Raw genomic sequence first — 18,047 nt, 5'->3', positions numbered from 1 at the left:
ATTTTTAAGCATTTTTTATTAACAAGCATCAAAAGCATACCATAAGAGAGACAAAAAGGAGTTTTTTGCTTGCTTCTGAAGCCTTTCAGAGAACAAGGGACCTCAGAGATTTAGGAAGCCCAGGAATCCAGACCTGGCTTGGTGAATCTAGAAGTGACTGCTGTGCTTGCAGGGTATGTACAGAACCAGCTCATGCAATGACTCTTGACACTGGCTGCCTTGTGAACTGACTCTCAGGAGTTCTAGAACCAGCTCATGCAATGACTCTTGACACTGGCTGCCTTGTTAAGTGAACTGACTCTCAGGAGTTCTTTGGGCCTCCTGCAGACACGGTGGAGATCCTAAATGGACTGACATAAAAATTGCCCTGACGTCTTTAATGTCTACAAATATAGGAGTCCAGTTTCTGTAAAACACACAACAGTGGAAGCCGGGAAGCAAAGGGTGTAGCCTGTATCTCCCTCACACAGGAGACTTGGGCCCCGAGTTCCATGCAAAGCAGCTGCCTGATAGCTTGGAGACCACAAGAAGCCAGAAAGCTTAGGAGCTCCTGGAGACCTGGATTTCCAGCTGTTTGGCAGCTCATCAGGCAAGAAGTCAAGGATTCTATGAAAACTAGAAGCCAAGGAGCCTGGCAGGCTACTCATCAGCCATCTGGCTGACAAGAGAGAAGATGAAGAGACATGTTGGTTATTTAGCCTGCCTTTCTGCCTGGTTTCTGTCAAAACTTTTCAAGAAGTCATTGTGTTCTTATGGAAGGTTTTGATTCCATTCCATTAGCATTTTTTGATGGAATACTGTTCCACTGGAAAATATTTGACCGGCTTTTCTTGTAACTTAGTTTATTAACAGCTACACATGCTAGTCAACAGCTTGTTGTGTAGCTTCTTTACTTTTAAATCTGATTCACTAATTTGATTTTGAAAATCTAGAAAAGGTTTAAACGACATCCTCCTCTAATTTTTTTTCCACCCTTCCTTTTTGTCCCTGTCACTCTTTTCCTCTCTTTACCCTCTCACTTGCCACTGGGACCTCCATAGGTCTTAAAGCAGGAAAAGAGCATGGAGATCATTGTTTCATTCGCTACATAATATATACCAGGAGATTTCAAGCAATCATTTTATCAAATGATGAAACTTTTGGCTGAACTAAAACATATTTTATATTTCATGCTGCTTGTTCAGATTCTCAGTGGTCTGTAATGATGAGTGGTACAACATGATATGATTGCCTTCTTATATCCCACTCTGTTTCTGGAACCATGCCAGACATGCAAAGACAAGCAATTACTGTTTTAGCAACTTCTTAGTTTGTGTTGTCACTGACTTGATTGTTTAACTACACCATCCTTGAAACATTCTAATATTGCTGTCAGCACTTCTACAATATTAAATTACGTATTAGTGATGACTATCTCATAAACGTATTAATGATTATAAAAAGTTTGCTTAGACACATTTGAATTCAATTAAATCCAAAAACAATCGAAATAATGTTTTCTTCTAGTTATTCAGTGTTATTTGTTTCTCATACATCCATTACTTAAATGCTCCTCAAAATAATCTAACATAATTGAGACAGCTGTGGCATCAGACATAATTGAGACAAGTGTGACATCAAAGGACTTTGATATTCATTGTTTCACTTCTTATGTGGGAAAAAAAAAAAAAGGATTTTGGCACATGCCCAGTACTGAACTTCAGGTATAATCTGCCAGACTGAAAAGTAAGGAAAACAACAGAAAGGACTACTAAAATTTGCATTAGTGACTAGGTAGACATTTCCCCCCTGACATTTTTAGAGAACTTGCATTGCATGCCTTCTTGGGCTGTACTCCTGGATAATTGACTTCACTTTGGTTTCTTGAAAGTGTCAAGGGCAGTACAGTTGCCAAGTGTGCTATGGTCAAATCCCTGAAGAGAGAAAAAAAAATTCTGAAGAGGAATTCTACTCTTACAGCCTATAGAGTAGCATTGGAACCGTGTCAAAGCAACTCTGCTTTGCTGCTTTGGCTTTAGTTGCTTCTTCAAGGTGAAGAAGATACGAAAATCCATGTTGTCTGCTGCTGTTTTCCCAATACATTGCATTTTCTCACAGAAGAAAAGTTGTGAGATGTAGGGAAGTAGTTTCATCTTAGAAATGCTTCTTCATCTGTTCTGCGACAGTGGAAACCTCCATAACTGTATAGGCAGGAATAAAATTAGCCTTAAAGTATAAAGCAATTTTATCAATATTACCATTGAGTTATTTAGTAAGAACAATGAATAGTAACTTCCTTATATAAATTTTGTTTTTCTTTTTCACTAAGCAGCTGTAATATAAAAATTTCTTTCCATTTCTTTATTTTGAACTTTAAATTGGTTTGTGCACTAGAATGAGAAGTTACTCCGTTGGGAATGGCAAATGGAAAGGAAAAGTTTCCTTCATTAAAGAAAACGTGGTTTAAAGGTGACTCTTGATAACTAAAGTTTGTTTGCCCAGCCATACCCTCACTTATTTGTGTGAAAATAATTCAATTTGTCAAATTAGCTTTGACTCCTTAAGCTTTTTAAAGTGTCCTGAGAGTGAAATAGTACTTGTTTTTAGTGGAGAAATTTTATCTTTCAAGTGGAGTATATTTTAAAGATAAACACAATGTATTTTTGTAATAACATGTTTAGCTTTAAATCTTTCAAATAAAGAAAACAGTTTTCACTTTGGAAGAAATAAGAAGGAAATTATGTTATGAAAGAAGCCTGTAGTTCTTCTACAATTCCTGTATGTCTCAACCTAAGACCGATGAACTTTATTTACTTACTGAAAATAAACACAAAAACCATAGAATATGATGGTGAGAAAATGCAAAAATCCCAAATGTTCTCCTTGTATAAGTACCACAAAGATCAAGTCCTGCAAATTCCATAATAGTTTCTGCTCTTGATTAGAAAAACTGCAAGGCTGGTCTGTCTCACAGTATTTTTGCTCTTGGCTGAAGCCAGTATAGATGTAAGTGAAAAGGGAAAGTTAACTGAATCTTGTTAATAGTCATGCAGGCCAGCAAGATGCAAGTATGTAATAAGAGTAGGGGGATGAGGCTTTTATTGGCACTGCAGGTAACTTTCCTGGCCTCAGCATCTGTGCCAGATAGGTGCAGTTTTACTGCTTGAGATTGCAAACTCCCCCCCTTGAATCCAATTTTAAAATAGTATTTCTCATACTTTCTGAGGATAAAAGCTTCACTCTGTACTACTTAGAAGATGTGGTCACATGAAGTCATGAAAGATTCTGTCATCTCTTCCTTTCTTCTTTAGCCACTTGAAACGTAATTTAACAATCCATGTTTTCTCATGTGTCATCTCAGGTTAAATGTTGCACTAAAAGGTATAATAACGATGAAGATATAAAATGAAGATATCTCCTGATAGTACAACAACACCTTCTTCCCCCTTTCAGTTTCTTTTTAACATTTTTATGACTTCTGTGTCTTTGTGTTCGACCTCTTAATTTGGTCAGCTCAGGAAATATTGTTAAAACAGATGCATTCAGCTTATCGTTACCATGTGCACACAGATATATACAATAAAATTATCTGGTGTATTGCTTATCAGTGATTTTATCAGTGTTTTTCTTTATGAAGACAGTTTCTTAGGCTTTATTCTTAACAGTTTTTTTCCTACCTAATTCTATCTGAATAACCTTGCTAGGACAACCAATAATTAAGATTTTGTTACAATTGTTAAGGAAGTGGGACACGTGGATAAAGTATAGTACAGATAAATATGAAAGCTAAACACACATCTATAGCTGGAAATTACAAACCTTTTGAGTCGTCCAACAAAGTAAGCTGTTTGTCAATTAATTTAGAAGGTGAAATTTAAAGATTGCATTTTTTTTTTGTAATTGAAACAGAAATTAAAGAAGTATTTCCAAAGACATGTTATATATTCTTTTTCTCTTACATTAATAAAAGCAGATGAAATGAAAATTAAAATGCCTGAGAGTATTTGAAAACTAAAATAACAGAAGTTACTTTACACTATGAGCAGTACCTGATCATTCATGCAAAGAACCTAGATTCAGAAGAATTCAGTTGTGGCCTCTGCAATTACAGGCACATTAATATAAATTCTTATAATTAATATAAATTCTTTTTGAAATATTGAGGTATGGCAGTTGAATATAATAAATACACATATTTCAGTTTAGAAATATATTATACAAAGTAAGTGTGTGGTTTTGCTTAAATGATACAAAAAATGTTGTTTAAGTTTCTGCAAAAAAAAGAAAATCTTGTACATAACAATGGATTTTAAAGCTCTCATTTTGGTCCTTCTTTCTGCTCATTGTTCTTCAAATTTCTTGCTGTTTTGCTTTTCTCTTTGTCTTGCACAGACCACCAGACTACACCCACAATCACATTTGGGAAACTTCCCTGACATGTGGTTTCTGCAGTTTCCCTCTGCTTTTCATCACTGGTAGAAAGCTCTGTCCTTGTGTTTACTTGGTTTCACAAATGATTATTGAAACTCATTTCTTTGTCTTACTGCTGAATTGTTTATATGTTATTCCATGACTTTAGTGGGATGTACTCCAGTACAAAATGTGGAAAGTATAAGCTTGTCAGAAGAGAAATTCAACAAATAGGGCTATAATCACCTGGAAAGAAAATATGTACAGGTATAAAATCTTGGTATTGGTTCATTAGGATGAGATAAAGGCTATTTTATCTCTTCATGAAATATCCTTCAAAAGCAGGAATATGGAGGTATCTGAACCGTGCAGAAACACAGAATAATGTTCAGGGCCCTTTCAAATCTTAGACCTTGCACTGTAGCATTTACCTGTTGAACAGAAGAATTCTCATCTCTTGAGGCAATATTTATACACAAGGTAATGCTGTAGTGACCTTCAAAGTTTGGAAGTAAATATAAAATATTTCATTTTCTTTTCTTCTCCTGTGTCTGGTAATTTAACTTCTAGCCCTTGATTACATGTAGGTAAGAAAATTTGTGTGTAGAAAGCTTTCTCAGTAACCCATTACATATTGCCATGGGTTGAATTTTAAAATTTCAAGACAAACATGAAAGCTGATATGAACAGTGTTTTAATTCAGGTGATTGTCTGTAGATGCATTACATTGTGGTATGCATACACTAGCAGTTATAGAGGAACATTTCTGCTGGTGTATCCGTGGGAAACCCCCTGTAAGCCCACCTGCCTCTGCATGCAACTCGCATGGTAATAAAGTGGCAGAGCGTCGCCCCTCCTTCTCTTTCTTAACTGCTTTTCTGAGCCACAAACCTGTATTGTCCTTCTGAATTTAGATTCTATTTTAATTTCTATAAGGACTTCTGTTATGTGTTCATTTTGGGGGTTTTTAGGACTTTTGCATGAAGTTTACTCTTGGATGCTGCCCTTTTTCCACATACTGCAGCTTCTGTTTTTAACCCTTACACAGTTTGGCTTTAAGCTTTCCCTTCCAGTCTCAAGATTTGTTCTGCCTGTGGCAAAAAATGTTTCATTCTCAATGGGCCTTCCCACTGCTTTTGCTTTCTGTGAGAAGGAAACATCACAGCTAAGAGTCCTGTTTGACATTTAGACCTAGAACTAAAAAAAGATGAAACTGCAGCATCTTATGAAATCTTCATTTACCAAGTCCGTGGTTTGATGGATTTGCTCAGCAAAACCAACACAATACAGTTGGACCCTACTCTGTTCATAAATCAGCCCCCCAAAAGAAATAAATATAATCAAAACCATGCTTGGTCTTCAGGGTCACTCCCTAGCCCTAGGAAAGTTCATATAATCCGTGTTTGCACTTACATGAAGTCAAAAAAGTTTCAGAAGAGTGTCTAGTAGTTTTCATTCAAAATTCTCCTATTGGCCTGTTGAAAGAAACAAATAAAAGCAATTCCACTTGCAGACCTTTCTTTCCATCCCTGCACATTTATCATCACTGAGGAGCACAAGCTGAAATTTATCCTATGAGGTTACTGCCAGCCATTTGACCACTTGGCTTGTTCCAATGTAATAAGAGTTTGACACCAGACTGTCCAATGCCAATATGCCACCATAACATCACTTCAAGAAGTCTGTGCTCGGGAAATTTCTAAATCAGAGAGAATACTTTCATACTGAATAACCCTTAATGGATTTTCTTGTTTTCTTTGCATTTGCCTAACATGTAAATTTTTTGAGAGCCACTGCAGTCCTGCTCCAAGGACTTTCAACTTCTCAACTGTACATTATTTAAAAACAACCTTGATTCTGAACATGCCACCTACTAATTTCATCTGATGATCCCAGTTCTTCTCCTAGAACAGAGATCCTGGTGTGCCTTTCCCACTCTACTCAAGCTTCTGTACATCTATATCACACTGTTCCTTCTTTTTCTTTTATTACCTTGAGTGTTCTTGTTGGTTAGTCATTCCTTCTGCAGAACAGTTTCCTACCAGTGATTATTCTTGTTCTCTTTCTCTAAACCTTTTTTAATGTTATGATAACTTTTTGAAAAATGGACCAGATCTGCCCACTGTATTAAAGATCCAGGTATGCTGTTTCTATTTCATTTTTATGGGCAAATTTAGACATTTTTCCAGGGTCATTTTTGTGTCCTTTATTCACATTTTACATTGATTTTTCATACTCTGAGGTGCACCATGGTTCTCCCACAGTTGCTGTCATGACTTGTGTAACTTTTCCTCTTAAATATTCCTGAATACTCATTGGCATTGATACAAGAAAATAATGTTGTCATTCCTTTGTCTTAGCTGTCAGACTAAATGTAGGAAACAGGAGACACTTTGAGAGCCTGAAGTGTCTGTTGCTGTGTTAGATGCCCTGAGGTGCGCAAGGCGCCCATCTGGCCACTCTGATATTACTGATAAGTGAGACTTGCACCCTTCTAAAGTGACAGCTGGAGATTTTTATACCTTGCGGTATGAAAAATGATAGATACCTTTATTTAGGCACTGAATTTCTGCCTGTATGGTGGTATGTAAAACAGTCTAACTCTCACATGTCAGTCAAAAGAGCTCCAAGTTCCAAATAGCCATATTCTTTGGTGAAGGCAACACAACAATAGCTGCAGTTTTGAATGAATATGTCATGGCAATCTCTTTGTTAAACATTTGCATATAAATACTGATTGAATATTTTAAAACAATGTTTCTTTTGATTCTCATTTAGAATTCTGGGGAGATGGTTCGATCGTTTGTTGGCGGCTTGGAACTGATAGTCAATTTGCTAAAATCGAAGGATAAAGAAGTTTTAACAAGTGTATGTGCAGCCATTTCACATATAGCTAAAGATCAAGAAAACTTAGCTGTTATGACAGATCATGGAGTTGTTCCTCTGTTGTCCAAGCTAGCAAACACAGTAAGTAACATTTAAAGGTTTCATAAAAAGCATTTCTTAATTCAGACTGCATTATGCCCAACTGAAGGGTTATGACAAGAGCAGTATATTTTGCAGCAGTTACAAGGAAGAGCTGTAGCATCATTCCTCTTTGGGATGTATATTGGACATCAAAACAGTCTGTGTCTGCTACTAAAATTGGTTTGGAAGAGGAGCCTCATTTTAATAGTTACTGTTGCAGAATATTGCTTTTGAGAGGTGCAGCTGCTGTATGAGAAAGGCACAAAGGGTTGAGAAAACAATTAATCCGAACACGTAGAAGAATCTCACTGATGGGGCTATATTTTACATTTTATTACTATATTATCTAATTTCCAGTCAGTCTAAAAGTACATTTGAAACAATATAAAAATTCACAGCACTTGCTATAAAAAGAATATTAAGGGACTTTAATAGCTCTATGCCTTACAGCTCTCTCCAGTTTTAATTGTACTGCAGTTAAATTGGGATGCCTTAAAGATCTGTGGGAATACAATTCTGCTTTCCGATGAATTTTTTTGTTGTGTGTTGACTTTAATTTGTTATGTTTTTACCTTCTTCAGAACAATAACAAGTTAAGACGTCACTTAGCAGAGGCCATTGCCCACTGTTGCAAGTGGGGCAGCAACAGAGTTGCGTTTGGAGAGACCAAGGCTGTGGCTCCTTTAGCACGTTACTTGAAGGCAAAGGATCAATTAGTTCATAGAGCTACAGCTCTGGCTTTATATCAACTTTCAGAGGATCCCAACAACTGTGTCATCATGCATGAAAATGGAGTGGTGAAGGTGAGGTGGAAGTTTTTTTCTTACTTGGGACTCAAACTATTGAAGAGGTTTGGCATGGTCAAAAAAAGACATCTTTAATTTGAAATAATTCTTGAATACTGCTGTGTATCTTAAATTTTCTAAACTTTATCCTAAAAATATTTGGTTAATTAGTGAATTGGGAAACAGGATTTTGATGTCAAAAATATTACAGCGAGGTGGGTTTTGAGAATGGAAGTATGATGTGGACATTCACCTTTAGAGTACTCAACTCTGACCTAGGCTGCTTGTTGCTGGTGGCATGACATCATTTTGTCATCATTTTGTCATTCTCAAGTGACATTTGCTAAAGAAGTTGGGTTATCTTAATGGATGCTTGCCTAATATGGCAGTAGGCCACCTAGACATTGAGTGTAACTGGATTTGGGGGCAAATTAAGATACCATAATGCAAAGGCTTAGTTTACCTGGAGCTGTTTTGGTGAATTCTTAATTTACTTATAAAATTCTTATTTTAGGAGTTAAGCATAATAACATTCTGCAAAGATCTTATCTTAGAACAAAATTTTCTTTCAAAAATATTTTTTCACAAAGTGTTGTCTTACTAGTTGAAGGCAGAAGATTTGCTCTTTGGCACAGGAGAGATGAGCATTATGGCTTTAGAGACAGAGATAGTAGGAGTTCTCAATTTTCATAAATTCCCTGAAAGATTCACTGTATACAGACCTTTCATTTTACTTCATGTTCAGCTAAATGTATTTACAGTAAGAGTTGACTTATAATGCAATGTTATTATTAATGTTGATTTATGCCTGCATTTATGATAGTGTACTTCATTGTGAGCAGTTTCAGTTCTGGCACAGTTAATGGTCCTGAATTATCATGTGTTCACCTGTGCACTGTTGGCTTTAAAGGAGCCACTGGTCAAAAATACTTAAATATTCAGTTTAAGGCCCAATACTTGAACTTACTCAAATGTAAGCTACCCTTGCAGCACTGGAGAGTAACACCTTCTATCACAGTCACATATATTGTCTGTATAGCACAGAGGGATATATGCTGTACTAAAGCATTAGCATTTGTTGAATTTTCATCTTGCTTCTCTCTGTGTTCAACTGGCACAATCCATTTTCTGAGCTTCTCTCATCTGTTTTCTTTCATTTTATTATGCAGATTTCAGGTTTTATAAGTTGCAGCGCACTGATTCTGATGATGCACTTCTAGAATAATTCCACCTCACTCTAGGTTCACCTTTATTTTTCAGTCTTAATTAAAGTGTTTGGACTAATAAAAAACATTAATTTGTACTTCCAGATAAATAGGGATGTACAGAAAAATATTTTTAAAAAATAATGTTTTTTATTATTCACAATATTCTGCATTTTCCAAATGTGCTAGTCCAAGTGCTTTTGTTCTGTGTTGCCAGAGCTGAGCAGATCATGGAGCAAATCAACACATGCACCATGACAGCTCAGGGCACAGATGACCAATCCACCAACACTTAAGAGCTTGACTGCCTTGCTGGCACTATTGGAATTGCCATCAAGAACCAATAACTGGAGTTTCAGAAAGGCTAGACAGGCATTCCCAGATGGCAAGGAGAGTGGGTCTAGATTTAATTGCAGAAACGCTCGAGTCAGTACAGGGCTGAGTCTTGCCTGGCCTGTTCAGTTGGTCTGCACAACACGGGTGAGACAGCAGTTGCAGCACTGTTGGAGCCCTGGATGCTGAGAATTTTAAACTTTCTGTGCTGAAAGGCACAGACTCGCAAGAGAGCACTGCATTTGACCTGAGGCTGTGGAGAAGGTTTCTAAACTTTATTAATAGCACTAGGATTACAGGTGTGTAGTTGGTTACAAGTGTGTAATATCACAGGATGGAAAACTTAGAGTTAGAGGTTTTAGAATATAGTAATAAATATGAAGCAAGATGGAGGTTTTAAGGTGCAGACAGGTTGTTGTTCTTTACTTTCTTCTTCCTTCTACTTCATGGGTTTGGATGGTATTTTGCAATTGGACAGAAAAGTCCACATTGCGGGCTTCGAGAGCTCAGTTATTAGGTTAAAAGGGAAAATAATCTAGGTGTCAGTTCTTAATTGGGTAGTTTAGCCTTAAAAGACTTTGCAACAAGAGATGGTTAGCCATTTTGTGCCTTGCCAATGAAAGACTGCAGAACTCATGGCAGTAAGGCTGTAGCATTCATAAGAAACAATAAACACCTGAGTCTGAACATGAAGTATCGTCTCGAGTGCCTTCAATCCTGACCCCGACAGAGGTAGAAAAAACAAGCAGAGAACCCACAGCACTATGCCTGTGCCATTGGATAGCTTTGCTCAGTGGTTCACAGTAATGACAGAATGCCTGGGTGTTTCCATTCTTCTAGCCTCTCCAGTGAACAGTTGACTGAAAGCATACTTTGTATTTATATAGAGGTTGTTATGTACAGGTTATTCCAGGAACAATCATATTTTTTTAGGAAACTTATTTGGATTTGTTTGATTTTTTTTTCATCTTTTACCAGATATCTGGTGTTTCAGTGATCATGCACAGTTGGATTAATGTCACAGCCTCTGTAGTTGCGGCTGGGTTGCCTAATCCCAGGTGTTCTTCAGCACATGTTCATGTGCTGTGTTCACGTACAAAGAATGTGTGATGCTTCAGGGAAACATTTAGCCTGTGTGAATGACACAGTTGCTGAGTGCTTTAACAGTTGGTCAGAGACTTTCTCAAAGCATTAGACTTTCTGACCATTCCCTATTCAATGTGTATATACATGTTTTTGTCCAGGAAACTAGTAATAAAATTATAAACAGAAAATAATTCCAATCAGAGTGTTGTATTTCACATTTTGCTACTGCTTCTAACATTATTTGCGAATCACAAAACAACAGTGAGAGAGAACCAGTGTTGGATATTTTCACCTATTTGTAACTGCACCAAAATACATTCAATTTTGTCAGGTGGGTCTATATGACAAAAATCTTGGGAAGTCACTGGTGTATGTCAGCTGCCATGTGAAATTACAAGGAGACAAACAGGGATTTTGGAGGAAGTTTAGAAAGGCAGTTTATGAAGTTAATCTTTTATGTTCAGTTCTACAATCAATGTTCTTATGACTGGGAATGGAACAATGGTTATGATCTGTGACAGATGAATAAATGTTTTCTTTCTACCAAACACCAGAACATGTTTCCTCTTTCTCAAGTAAAAATTCATGGCTGTGCTGGAAAATAGATTTGCATTTTCAAAGATGCAGTAATGACTTGTGGGACACAAGACAGCAAGAGAAATTGATAGACATCAGAGTAAGGAACAGGTATCAGTTTGAATTCAAGATTGGAGACAGTCATTCAGAAACCAAGGAAGAAGACAAATCCATTGAGGGTTTGGCAGTTTACAAGTGAGATAAACAGGAATATCAGGCAACATTCTTTATACTTGGAGACTGTGACCATTATAGAGAAAATAAGAGAAGAGAAATAGGAAAGTTCACAGGCAACTGAAAGCAGCACCAAGCCATCACCACTCATGGAAACAGCAGAACATTTCCCTTAAAGCTATTGCAGAGAAACAATGATGTCCACCTATATTTGCCTGCTTCTGAAACCTTAGAACAATCAAGCTTGTTCATGAAAAAGAAGTCTGTGAGCTGAAGAGTACAGGTTTATTACAAGGGAGGCCCTTGTAAGAAAAATTGTAAAATGACTGGGGAGGAAATGGGAGACTAAGGAAGTGCAGTTACTTTAGTAGTGAAAAGATGAGTGTAAACATGTTTTAAAGGAAGAAGTAAAGTCATCAGAAGATGCCAAAAAGTCTTTAAGTAATTTTCCTACAGACCATGTCGAGATAATACAATGCTACTCTGTGCTACAGTCACTCTTTTTCTTGCTTATGTTGGCAAGCTGCAGATTTGGATTGTTTCTGAAGTGAGTTAGTGAGGATGGGGGTGTGATAGGACAGGCACCCATGCAACTGCTCATAATATACCTTCTAAAAGGCTTCAGGTATTAAAAAAATTCAAAGTATATAAATGTGAAAAACATGCAGCTGATTATTCCTGGTCATTCTTCCTTCACAAATGAAGGAAGGTGATCTCTTATGGAAGGAATCTCTTATGGAAGTTAATTTCTGCTGTTGCAGAAGTTAATTTCTGACTTTGTAAGAGATATAAAGGATTTGGTTTTGTGGATGATAGTGGTGATGATGATGATGATGATTATGATGATGATGATGATGATTTATGTGTAAAAAAGGCCTAGGAAGTTTGAATGGCTTCATCATCTACAGAGTTGAGGTCAGTCTTTTGTTATGATGCTAATGAGACTCTGAGAAGTCTCTGAGGAGATTTTTAAAGTAATGAAAAAAGTAAGAACAAGAGAAAATAAGCACCAAAGGCTGTGGAAGAACAAAATTAATCAAATTAGTAATTCATCTTAACTTTAAATGTTTACACAGTGCACATGCCAAACTGAAATGGTCATCCCAATTCTTATAATAGTCAAGGAAGAAGAATAGTTTTTTACTGTTTCATCTCTTTTAATTTGGACATTTCTGCAAAGATAAGGCACCTTGGTTTCTACTGGCAATATTTTCTGGTCTCCTTTGGCTGTAAAGACAGTGCAGGTTCAAAGGTTAGAGCTGCACATCTATGCTGTAGGTATCTATGTTTAATGGGGTGAATCCCGTCTAAGGCAATGGAGAACTTTTAAAAATGAGCATACAGTCCATTTCATTATTAGACAGGAATGACAGAATTCTGAATAATAGTGCAATAAGAAAGAGCTATTAAAAATATTAATTTTTATTTTCCTAGAAGAATACAGATGAGTTGAATTTATATGCTATGATGGTGATGAAACTCAATCTGCCCAGCCATAACTGAAGCACACTTTGAGTATGATCTAATAATGCCAGATGTTTTAAATTAGTGGATCTAACTAACTTGAATCCAAGGATTTTGAAAGAGATCTTTGGAGTATTAAGGATGGATTCCTTTCATCTAACTTTGGCCACTTTTAGGTATGAAGTTTAAAGTAGTCTAAACTAAGACATCTTCTGTAGGCAATGGAAAGAGAGAGACACCTGCAGACTTATCCTAGCTGAAAATAGATGCCCAAGATATCTGCAAGGAATAGACTCATAAAAGTGCCTAATTTTCTCCACTGAATGTAGAAAGAACCTAGGTGACTAGCTCAGACTAAACAGCTAGCTTTCAGACAGCTGAATTTAAATTAATATCCTCCTGGATGTTGATTTTCAGCAAGCTTGTGGTACAGGGGAAGTTGCAGGGCTGGAAGAGAGGTAATATGCCAATATTTCAAAAGGCCAAATAAGATTATAGTCTGGTAAACTGGACCCTATTCTCACATGACATACTTGTAGGTCCGTACGTTATAATACTGGAAGGATCATTTTAATGACTGAGTCTGACTAACCTTGCTCATGCAAACCAGAGACATTGCTTCATTTTTTTCTGTTTGGAATAGAGTATATCTTTTAGAAAAACACTGACTCTTTACTTAAAAAATTCCAGCAATGGAAAATCCACCAGAGACATCATAACTTGTTCCAGTAGTTAAATACCTTCCCCATAAAAACATTTGCACCTTATTTGTAGCCTAAGGTTTGTCTAGCTTTATCTTATGCAATTACATGTATGATATTTTTGCTTGGTAAACTGACAAGCCCTACATAACTTGTGTTCTCATATACATTCTTATTGAAAAAATTAAATTGCTTGTCTCATTGTCATATTTTTAATTAGCTAGGCAAGTGTAATCGCTGATGGAATTTCTGTCTTTTGAATTCTTTAATTATATTTGTGTGTCAGTTCTGAATTTTTTATTTTTGAACTTCCCTTTTTGGACTGAATTGTGACATAGTTCAGAACAAAATTCAGTATTCCAGTAATATCTGCATGAATACTTAAATCAGGTAAAATAACTTCCCTGTTTCTGTGTAAGCTCTGTTTGAAAATCAAAGATTTTCATTATTCTGTTTGGCCACAGTATTCCCCTCAAAGTTTGTATTTGGCCAATTTTCTACTTTGATTTTCATGTCTTTCTGGAAATGGATCCACAGGTTAAACCTTTGCATGCTATAATGGTAGCCTTCATGCACAGGAGTAAAAAATCACCAGTGAATTTAGATATTGTGATATAAGATGATTTTTTTTTTCAGGTGATTAAATCAGATTTTAATTTTTGTCAAAATACTTTATAAATGTCAAATGACTTAGCTCTCATTTTTGAAAGAATAATTCACAATTCAAAAGCAGCCACAAAATGTGTTCAAGCTTTTTATTGTTTTAGAAAGGAAGATATTCAGAGACCAACACAGTAACTCTTCTTGTAATGCCTTTAAAACAAAATATTGCCTTTCCACAGTAGAGGACTGCAGCTTTGGCAGAGATAAGATTCGTTAGAAAACTGAAGGAGTTTACTGGCTGAGAAAGTGGTAAATACTTTTGAATTATAGAGACACAAGTTTATTAAGGTCTGTGAAAAGATACCAGTGGCTTGGATTGTAAAGGCTGAAGCTGAAAAATCCTGTTCCGCCTGCCAATCAAATTCTACCTTTACAGGTACCCAAGAATATTTTAAAACAATTAAGGAGATTGTCCCACTGAGGTAATTTCCAATATCTTATACAAGGATCCCTTGATGTTTTGACTTTAAATTTCTGCCTGAATTCTGAACTAATGAGCTAGAGAAATAGTGAAGTTATTAATTTTTCTATTTATGTATTTTTTTCTGTGTACTGTGATGATGCTTAAAGGTACTGATCACAGATAAGGGGTTCACCTCGCTAGGGAATGATGTCTACCTGCATGAGAAGAAGATGACTCCAGAAAACTTTCAATTTAAATGTAACACACAGGAACCTGCAGGTGAACAAACAGATAGAACTGCTAGAAAAATTATGTAAAATATTTATATGTTCATATTTGATAGTTTAAGCAAGCCAGGATACATTTTTTAAACTGCTAATTCATAACTGCCACTCAGTCATCTTAAGTAAAATACAAATAATGAGTACTGTCTGTAAACTTTGTGTAAAAATCTAGAACCACTGGAGAGTAGCCAGTCACCCAGACTTTAAGGCACTCACACCATATGGGAACCATAACTAGTGCTGTTGTCAGGGTTTTGCATGTGTGTGCCTGTGCTGAAGGCTACATGAAGTCAAAGTAAATTAGTCTCTGTTTAGCTTTGCATTGTTCTGAACAGCTTTTATTTTCCAAATTAATTTAAAGATGTATTTCTATGCTGCACTATGAAAAAGTTAATTTTCTCCTGTTCTTGTTCCATTGTACATACAGAAATAATTATTTTTTGGGCTAATGATTAAGGTACATACCTGAAATGCAGCTGATCAGAGGTTTTGTTCATGTTCTGATATTTTTTGACTGTTGAAAGTGTCTATCCAGGCTGTCCATGCATAGAACTGATCTTTAGCCTTACTCTCTATGTCCTGGTTTATGCTATTATTTGCCCCACATGGAAGTGCTCTGTTTTCTTATATTACAAAATATTAATGGATGCCTTCTGTAATATCAGGTGTGGAAGCTTATAAGAACATCACCAGGAATGCTGAAAAGTAAATTTCAACTGCTTGGTACAATAAAGTGGGCAAAGAAGACACTCATGCCCTAACAATCAAGTTTGATTTGTGTAATCATACCTTTTAATTTTTTTTAATTGTCTTTTCATCAGGGTACAGCCTCAAGAAATGCATGGGAAGGGAGGTGGGGAGAGCGTGGATGTGTTAAGCTTGGGCTTGTTGGTAGATTGGTTTTGGTTTATTTGGCAAAGAAGGCATAACAGCTCTAATGTATCTTCTGAATCCTGTGTGGAGATAATAGGAGGTATCTGTGCTTTTTGAGTTCAGTTCTTAGTGGCAGAAAGGTTAGGTTCTTCTCTTCCCTTGTGATATTCCAAGATATAAAATCCATTTGTTTAACCACTATTTCTGAAAGTTATTGTGAAATGTAGATTTCATATTTGGAAGGTTTTTATAATGACCGTGGTAAAAAATACAGCTTCTGTAATTTATTGTGCAGAGCTTCCAGAAAACTGGTCATTGTTTGCTAAAGTCATAAATTCCTACAAGAAATTTTGGCTAACTGTTTTATATTCAAAGACTTTCATAAGACCATCTTTGTGAAATAAATAGATGTGAATTACAAAATATGGAAGACAATTACTGGTAATTTCTACTGAAAACATTCTAAACCTAACCTTTTATCACATACTATATTTATCTGGAGTATAGAAAATTAAATGGAAAAGCAATGGCACCCACTTCTTTAGGAGAATTTGGCAACAGGTTTGATTGTTTTCTTGTGGGGGTCTTTGGTGAGAACATTAAATGCACAATATGGAGTTTTACATTATAAAGCAAGGTTTAATATATCTTCATAAATCAATCCAAAGTATTTAATGTAATATCTATGCAATAATACTATTGGGGTATACTAATATGTATTTGCAATGTACATATTTATGTTGTAATTTTACATTTAGGAAAACCCCCTTTGTAACTGTAATGGTTTGCTCTGCTCAGGCTCCACAGTTCAGGCTGGAGATACGGCGTGTCTGGCACACACTCCAAGCTGATGCCTGTTGCTTTTTATAACAGTTGTTACAGTTCTTGGACATCAAGAAAGAGGGCACTAGATTCCAAAATTTCTGCATGTCTGTTGTCTACCAAAAATATACTAAATCCCTTTTCCCACAAATGTATTGATCACATCACATCACACTTAAATCTTGGATATAATAGATTCCATAAACTAAGTCACATACTATTGTGTTTTATTCCATTTCAGAAGGATTAATGTAAATTGACAGTGTTACACCAGTTTCCATTTTGTTGGCAACTGCCAGGTTGCTTTAAACATTTTGCTTACAGTTTTAGCTTCAGGAAGCAGGAGCCAGTAGCTCTTCTACCTTCATAATGAGCAAAATGTCACCATTCATAAAGTAAGGGTACTTTTATGTAAAACATTTTACTTTTGCACCATTGGCAAAGGTAATGAAGTTTGGCTTTAGTATAGATGAAGTCTCAGACTTTAGATTACTTTTTCAAAATTTCATATTACTGAAGTTTATGATATGTAGCAAGTGTTCTGTTAAAATCTGGCTGATTATGGATGGGAAAAACCAGCAGCCTAAGGGAGATCAGCTTATTTTTGCCCAAACTCTGTGCTTCAGGAGATCTCTAATTTTGTAACATTTGGATAACAAACCTAGAGGCTGGCATAAAGCTCCTCTTGGCACATTTTAAACATCTTTTAGTCTTATAAAAAGAAGCTTGTCCCACTAAGCTGTACATTTGTTGGAGCTGTTTAACAGTAGCTGTGCCCTGCAGCTCTTTTAGTGATAAATGAGCCATTTCAAATAAGGGCAATTGCAGCCAACTGTGCAGAAGGAATCATTAAAAAAATTTAAATAGACATTTTTGAAGCTTAAAAATGCACAAACAAAGTATGTTAAATCAAAATATATGCTGCTCCTTTTAATGGAAAAGATTGCTACTGGCTAAGTCTGCCAGCTTCATTAGGTGTGCCAAAAAGCCAAGGAATCTGGCAGAATCTGCAGATAGCAGTTCCATCTTTCATCTATATTTCTTTTCTGTATTTATCTTGCTTTAGAAAATGCAGAGAATGTCTTTTCCTTCTGACTTGGCGCTATTTCCAAACCACAGAAATACACAGAGCAGCTTCTTGCAATTGTTTAGCTCCCTGCACCAGTCTTATCCTTGTGACTATGTGAATCATTTCTTTCTAATTTGGCAATAATAAGAAAGAAGAGCATTAAAATATTTTTATGTTTATGGAATAGTATCTTAGCTGAACTGTCAGATATAAAATTAGTTTTTTTAATTAAGAGATACTGGGTTTAATGTGT

The 18,047-nt window shown here is 36.1% G+C and overlaps 1 protein-coding gene across 1 annotated transcript in view; it reads left to right on the top strand.

Moving 5' to 3' along the window:
* ODAD2 (outer dynein arm docking complex subunit 2) overlaps window positions 1-18,047 on the top strand; it is a 68,278-nt gene that overhangs the window by 37,742 nt on the left and 12,489 nt on the right. The window contains exons 13-14 of the mRNA XM_041408388.1: window positions 7,168-7,356; window positions 7,938-8,159. Of these exons, the coding sequence (XP_041264322.1) occupies window positions 7,168-7,356; window positions 7,938-8,159 (411 nt within the window). The remainder of the gene's footprint in view (window positions 1-7,167; window positions 7,357-7,937; window positions 8,160-18,047) is intronic.

Source organism: Onychostruthus taczanowskii, unplaced genomic scaffold (genome assembly GCF_017590055.1).
Source record: "Onychostruthus taczanowskii isolate IOZ18803 unplaced genomic scaffold, ASM1759005v1 scaffold3, whole genome shotgun sequence".
Classification (NCBI taxonomy): domain Eukaryota; kingdom Metazoa; phylum Chordata; class Aves; order Passeriformes; family Passeridae; genus Onychostruthus; species Onychostruthus taczanowskii.
This window is presented reverse-complemented; position numbering and strand designations above follow the sequence as displayed.